General features: G+C 38.3%; 1 protein-coding gene across 1 annotated transcript in view; it reads right to left on the minus strand.

The window, feature by feature from the left end:
- The window catches only part of LOC107091523 (nuclear receptor subfamily 1 group D member 1-like), a 14,830-nt gene extending 7,805 nt beyond the window's left edge, over window positions 1-7,025 (minus strand). The window contains exon 1 of the mRNA XM_015385507.1: window positions 6,390-7,025. Coding sequence (XP_015240993.1) covers window positions 6,390-6,411 — 22 coding nt within the window. The 5' untranslated portion in view covers window positions 6,412-7,025. The remainder of the gene's footprint in view (window positions 1-6,389) is intronic.
- Between the last annotated feature and the right edge of the window lie 1,035 nt (window positions 7,026-8,060).

The following is an 8,060-nucleotide window of genomic DNA, read 5'->3' on the forward strand; positions in this document are numbered from 1 at the left end:
ATTTGTAGGTTTAGCTCCTATCTATTTGGTTGCTTTAATATGATGCAATACTGCAAAGGATTTTTTTTTTAAGATCAAAAGTGTTTTTGTGTCGCTTCCTGGGTATAACAGGAAGGATAATGGTGCGATCATGCGGATAAAGTGGGTTCTAAAAATACTGAGGGCAGCTCGCCAACACGGCAGACAAACCCTTTGACTGTAGGTTTATGCACCACCTAAACGCTTCTAATGGTCAATAATTAATCTACACTGTCTTAAAATCCGATGCACCCCTCGCATCTCCCGTCACTCTCTCTTTCCCTCCATGTCAGCTGCTGTAGATGAGCTGAGAAGCGACCTCACGTGTTGCGGGGTCCGCTGCTTCCTCCGCTCCTATAATAGCCGCGCGCTCCCGTGGCACCGTGCCCGGCGTCAGCTAACAGCACGACACCTGACCGCCGCCTCACATGCATGGACTCCTGACACGGTCACCGCCCGAATCAAATCCGCAGTCCCGTGTAAAGGGGTATAAACATGCCGATCGGAAGTCGGAATCTGTTTTTATAAACAAACTGCAGGCTTAAGTTGGCGCAGAGGACTATGTGCACAAACTAAGTTTATGAATGCAATATGCAAAGAAGAAGAGTTAACTGTATGAACAACAGCTGGTTGCACTTTATTCTGTGCAACTCTTGCATAGGAGGTTTGATATGATCAATTCAAAGGCAAACATAATGTTCTTGGACAGTTAGATGGCATTCCTTCATTCAACACTTGACAAAGTGGAGTCAGTGCTTCTTTTGGAGAAGCAGCTTTTAGTTCCTATGCTCCACTTATCTGGAACAAACTTCCAGAAAACTGTAAAAGCCTGATTTCCTTTAAATCAAGACTAAAAATTTGTTTAGGATTGCCTTTGACTGTTCTAGTTAAACAGTTCAACTGAAACATCATTAGTTCAACTTTTTTATTTTCTTTAGTCCAACTGTTTTTAATGTTCTTTTTTGTTGCTACATTTTTTATTTTATTTTTTTCCTACTTGCTTTGATTCTGTTTTATTTTCCTATACTTTAATCATGTAAAGCACTTTGCATTTTCTTTGTACTGAATTGTGCTATACAAATAAATTTGCCTTTCCTTTCCTTTGCCTTGCCTTTTGCCCACTGTTAGAGAAAAGGTCAAAACTTTCTGCTGCACAAGTTCCAGGCCGAGCTCAATGTTTTGATAATCCCTGCACCATCACGTGTGGGTGGATTTGTTGACTCATGATAGACTCATATCCAGCAGACACAGCCCTCTCTGCCTTACTTCTCATGAGCTTAAATACACACAGTCAAATGCCCTGCCTTCCACTCTACCCAACACATTGCATGTACACCTGAAGACTCACATGTCTGTTTGACTTGTGTTTATGAATGACCTCGCCAACCGTTAAAGCTGTCAATTAATAACCTGTGTGGCATGCTGCTTTTTAGTAGTCATGTGGAAGGTTTGTTGACAACATTATCTAAAGACTTGGAGCTCAAAATCATTTGACAGACAAGTTGGAAATAATGCATATCTAGTTTACTCATGTTTGTAGGCCTGCAATATTTCAGCAAAGCTATTAAATTATTTTGAGGTATTTATATGTATAGTTAAAGCTATTTAAGTATTCCCTGTTTGAGGTAATAAAGAAGGGTTCCTAGGAGCAGGGCGCTTTTTAGCAAGATGCACACAGATAAAATGATGGCTCTAAGGAAACACTGGAATTATTTTGAGCTATTCAATAGATCAATGTTCACAAAGAGGAAAGATGGCTAAACCTGAACCTGGCATATCATCTTAAGCACCTTATATCCACTGGCATTTGAATTAGAGTGAAAAGGTTATTCCAGACTCTGATCAAGCTTTCAACAGTTCCAATATAAACCTCTGTCTATATACTTTCTGTTGGGATACTCAGCTGAAATTTAGTTAAAATCTGCCAATTCCACAGAATGGAAGCTATTCTACCACTTAATGCCTTAAAAAGGTCTAAGTCTAGATATCTTTAAAGCTATAGAGGGAACTCATGTGGAAATTCAGAAACAAAAAAGGGGGTGGATTTTTTTCAGCTTGGTGCTGGCTATTTTTTGAGTAGATATGAATATGTTATGAGCATTTGACGATTTTAAGAGTTAAAAATGACCAGATTTCTCGTCCTTTCTAACTTCTTTGCCATGAATATATAGATATATATGAAAGTATACAATTATTGTTCTATGGCAGCTCTGTGCCAAAGGTAATTTCCTACCCACAACTGAAGGATTAGGCTGTATTGGCAGAATTCCCAAACTCTGAAACTTTTCTACTTTTACTGTAATTTCTCATTCAAACAAGTGAAAAACGCAGGCTCGCTGTCATAGTATGGACATCAAAACATCTAAAAATATAGGTCACAGATGACATCTTTCAATGGGTCAGTCATTCCTCTCAGCCTGCCTTGAGTCTAGCCTACTCGTGCAAGCACTAATCTGTGACTCCAGGCAGGCAGAGAAACGTGAGATGAGAATAAACCAAACAGAGCTGAGCACGTTGTTTTCCGTTTATCCCTTTCCCTCATGCATTACTGGTGTTTGTCGGGCTTTGGGTATGAAATTTAGGAGTTTATTTGCTACCTGAAAAACGTATTACTTTACCAAAATTAATATTTGTGGATAATACATGTTAGCCGACACTTTTATAGTTATGTGTTAGAAATATTAAACATCAGATCAAAATTTAGCAAAGTAAACTCAATATATGCAGTTTTGGATGAAGTGTAAAACATCTTTGGCCTGACATATTAAAACTTATCCAGATCAAATGAATGCAGATTGCTACAAGAAGCTTTTTCATAGCTGCACTTGTGAAGAGCAATGCTTTCTGAATGTATTTGCAGGTACCCTACAGCTGGTAGAAAATTATGCTATTATCAATAATAAATTAACTGTAATAGAAGAAATAGCCATCAACTTAAAAAAAAAGAAGCTGTTCATGCATCTGGAACTTTGAATGTTCTTATAAAAATGTGAATCCATTTGCTTATTAGGCTAATGGTAGCACAAGAGCAATGTATTTCTTTATATTTTGGACTACAAGAACTGAAGTGTATCTTATGAAGTTTGTTAAAGATTTTTATGGTTATAAGATGAATTTTTTTTCAGGGGTATTAACAGAAACATATTAGATTTTGAGGTCTGGCTTGGTGAGAATTTACTTTTTCTCAATTGAAATTACTGTATTTAAAGCCCTACCAGGTCTTTTTTCCAAATTAACAGTTGAAAACTTTTCGTTTTTAGATGTGAACTAAAATTAAACAACTTTCAGAAATGCATTGCCTTCATTCAGACTTTATCATTGTTTTTTTTTCTCTATGCTTTGCAAAAACAAGACATTTTACCACTGAACTCAAAGGGTTATGTTCCCCTGATTTTTATTATTATTATAATTTTTTTTTACATTTTGTTGGAGGGCATGGGGAGGATAAAACAGTTTTAAAATGAAGATGTGGATGTTGGCACTTGGAAATCTTGGTTCTTGTTATAAAAAGTTTGAGAACCAATGTCTCCCTTCCAGCACTTGATATTTGCAGCAGGCTTCCACAGACTTGTGTAAGTAGGTCAATATCACAGGAACTTAAGAGAACTGTGTCTATGTGCCTGCAGCATCTTTTGAAATTGGTTGCCATCAAATTGCATCTCAGGCTCAAATACCTATTCTCATGTTTAAAATAAGCGCTACTGCATAAACTAAAAATAAGTGTCAGTCTATGATGGCAACACATTTATTTCCTTTCTCTTGCAGGTTTATCTGCATCATCCGAAGCACAGTCACGTTACCGCGGATACCCACCCTAAGCGGATGTGTGCTGTGATCTAATGCGGACAGATGTTGCAGCCTGGAAATAGTCACATTCTACTACACTGCGGATTCCGTGAGACAGAGAATGGGAGAAACGGAGATGGTGGACTATAAAAGAGGCATGCGGTAAAGAAACGTGACCGGGGAGGAGGGAAAAAAAAGAAGTTAATACACGGAATCGCTGACCCACTGACCAAGCGCTCCCTCTCTGTCGCTGCGGGCGGCAGGAAAGCTGCAAAAGGCATGAGGGACAGGCTATCTCACGCGCTGCACGCGGCTCTGCAAGGCAGGGCACGTGAGGGATGCTTTTGACGAAGTTTTTCTTTGGGAAGAAACGAATCTGCGCTCCAGCAAAGAAAGGCATCCTCTACATCTGCCGAGGGGGGCGCGTGATTAAAGCACCGCATTAAATAGAGCAGCATGTTTGGGGAGTGGGTGGCCTGATAACAGCAATGACTACACCGTCAGTCAAAACGCAGGGCAAAAACTAGCCCATTTGGAGCGTCTAACTGAAATCCTCCAATTTCTCGTGAATTCCAATATAATTAATTTATTCAAGCCACCAGTTCTTAAGTAACACATTTACTTCTAAACATGCTCTGAATAATAAAAGAAGAAAAAAAAATTACCATGTAGCCCCAAAGCAAGTGATTTTTGTGCTTTACAATAGGAGTCTCCAGCAGGGGGTGTAAGAGGAAGTTTTAGATTGAATTTTAAGGACTCCTGGGTGCCTTCAGCAGGTGCACCTGATCAATCAGGTCAAAAATGTTATCTTAGCCTACCTTTACCCCCAATTTCTGTTTTGTTCGTGCAATGCAGACAGTGCGATTTTTAAATAAGTTTCTCCTCGTGATCTTTTGATTTTATCCAGACTTTCACAGCTGACATTTACCTCAAAACATATGAATTTGACTCAGATCAGATCAGCTGTCCACCTCACCACATGCTTTCTGAGAAGGAACCATTTCAACAGTCATTGGCATTAAAAACTGAAACTAACAGCATGATATTTGAGCTCTTATTTAATGCATTTGAATCTGTCTACAGAAAATAAGGGAATTTATAAAAGGCCCAATTGATTTCTATTCATATGGAATTATATTTTCACAATGGATACAATTTTAAATAAGTACAATCTGATCATAGACAGTTTCTGTTATTCCATTACAGCTGAATATACAGTCAAAGTATAATCTATCTGATTGTTTTTTTTACCAATAGGAAAGCATTTAATTTTGTATATATTACAGGGCAAACTTTTTAACATGCTCATTGAAAAAAATGCAACCGTTTTTTTCTTTTTTTTTTTCGCATTTACTTAATCATATGTAGTTACTTTAACAGAATTGCTTCATGTTAGCAGGATAGGACATAAAACAATTGTTTTAACGTAACTATATATTATTAAGTTAATTACCAAAGCAGATGTATTATTATTATATATATATATATATATATTTTTTTTTGGTGCTAGTTTGATTCTAATCTTTTCAAATGTGTTCACATCAATACCTTTTATCATTACTTTTAAATATACATTGCTTTTTCATTTGATAAATGACTATAACAGCATTGTGTCCTATGCACCATCATAGTCTTTAAATTACTTCATTAATATAAAGAAATAAACTGCATTATTTGAGTAGGTAAATAGCTTTGAAATGAAAACATACAAAATTAGAGCAACTTGTCAAACGTTTTGCACAAACAAGCGTGAAATTACAATGTCATATAAAGCAATAGTTATTCCCTGATTAATACTACAGCTATAAACGGTTCACTTCCTTGTTTCACTTATCATTTCGAACAGAAACAATGTGAGTGGATACAAACAACATGCTGACAGAGCTCCCATCACCTGCACTGGAACGTGATGCTGTTTAAATGATTGACCAGGTGAAAAAGGTGAGGGCACGCGCACCTTTATTGACCTCGAGACACTGTCGCCTAATTAATGTCTCTATGCAGAAATATGTCACGGTTCTGAACTTTTATTATACAATCACATCACGTTGATATCGCACAGGTGAGTATTTTTATACCTTGAGTTTAGATTCAGATAGTGATTGCAGCGATAGTCTGGTTATTGTAGCTACACGTGAGTTTGTTTTCATGGAGATACAGGAAGTGGCCAACCTCACTGCAACCGCGAGCGGTTCGCTGCGAAAGCTGGAGCCCGCGCGCTTCGCAGAACAAAGTATAGCCACTACACACAAATATGTGCTGCAAGACTGCCTGCCACCGACCTTACTGTATAATAAACACACATTTATTCAATGAGTCATGGGAGAGCTATTTCAGAATGAATGATCTGGAGATGCAAAGTTCAAACACAAATAAAGTTCAACATTTTGCAAGAATTGTGGTTAATTTTAGTTATTAACAGATAAAAAAAGAAACATTTTCACTTTGATTTACATTTTTTAAGTTCAGCAGGTTTATTGTTTATTTTATTATTTCATATAAAATAAACAAACAAACAATAAACATATTAGCAATCACAATAAAGAAGTTTTATGCAAAAAGTATAACGTAAAATCTTATCTTACCACCTCCAGGACTGTTATCCATCTCTCTTAAGTTGTTATTGCTGACTTTAAAAGGACTTCACGGATGTCAGGGAATGGCTGGTTTTAGAAGACCGACAAGAAAGTCAAAAAAATAGCTCCGCAGAAAACACCTGCTCCATGGAGAAACTGGAAGAAGTGGTGAAAAATGCGTCAGTGCGCATCAGGGTCTCTGTTCAGGTGCGTAAGAGTCAGTCCCTCTCTGCAAGTTGCGGCTTGGCTCTTCGGAGATATCTGGAGGACTTATTGCGTATTGCTCAGCTGCACACGCGCGACTGTGGAGCGCGGCTGGTGGTGCACAATTCTCACACTTTCTAAGAGAGTGAAGTCAGCAAATCCCTGACCGGTGTGATAGTGTCAGACATGACATACACACCCACTGATACAAACACCCACATCAATCACGTTTGCAGGTGAGCATGGGAAATGTGACCGCCTTTTGGGTCGTCCCAGCTTGAGTAGTTGTCCTCGTATGTGTGTGTGTGTATGGGGAGGTTTTGGCTCACACTTTCTACCTCTGATTCCCCTTCTCTGCCCCCTCCCTCCACCATACCATCTCACGCTTTGTGCGTTTTCATTGGCGGTGATCTGGAGCTGCGGGGAATTTGATGCGCTTATTCGATCGTGCCTTGCGTTCAGTAAAGCCAAGCTGCATGTGCGCTCTACATGTGCCTGGGAGAGTGCCCTGTCCTACTGATACACATTTTATGCAAAATACAGAGCGTGTGGCACGGGGAGGGATTAGAAGATTGGAGGAGGAAGCACATGGACAAGAGGCGTGGCTCACCGTGACTGCTTGGTCTCTGACAGGCGGCAGCGCTGCAAAGCGATGATAAACACTGAGCCGTGCCAAAATACCTAGCAGGTGTCAACTTTAAAAGCCATGTGCACATGGAAATAAACATACCCTACTAGAGTGAAGACACTGTATCGCTATGCTCTTGGGGTATAATACAATCTACAAATATTTTAACTGTTTTAAGCTATGAGTTGCATTAGTTTTGTGTTTTGCCCTAATTTTTTGATCATTCAAATAAATACCACAATCATGTAATCCTTTAAAATTCTGTGGTATAATATGAAACAGTGAGCAAAAAATAATGCAGCATATAATACAAAACCTATTTTACAGTTTGTGGAAAGCGCCCCTTAGTGGCAATGTAGGGTACCTACCTCTTTCTTTTTCACACTTCATGGGTTTAATGTAAATTTGGATCATAATGGGAGTAAAATAAAATGTTGCTGTTCCCACAAAAGATTCCTCCTCAGTTAGTAAAGACATATGACAGTTAAAAATAAAACTTGATAAGTCTCTCTTTTTATTCTGAGGCTCAAGTAAACAGGTCTACAAACTTTGATAGAGGCTGTATAGAGGTAATCGTTGACTCATGCACAAATAACCCTGTTTTAAATGCTTATTTAGAACCTTGCAATGACTTCAGTTCACTTTCAACCCTTTGAAAGAAGAATTACAAAAAGTCCACATTCCATGAATGTTTTTTTTAACTGCTTATAGACCTGCGGTCTATAAACATTCCTCGAATGTGGATTTTTTTTTTATTCTTCTTTCAAAGGGTTGAAAGTGAACTGAAGTCATTGCAAGGTTCTAAATAAGCATTTAAAACAGGGTTATTTGTGCATGAGTCAACATTT

The sequence above is a fragment of the Cyprinodon variegatus genome, unplaced genomic scaffold (assembly GCF_000732505.1).
Source record: "Cyprinodon variegatus isolate N-32 unplaced genomic scaffold, C_variegatus-1.0 Scaffold16, whole genome shotgun sequence".
Lineage (NCBI taxonomy): Eukaryota > Metazoa > Chordata > Actinopteri > Cyprinodontiformes > Cyprinodontidae > Cyprinodon > Cyprinodon variegatus.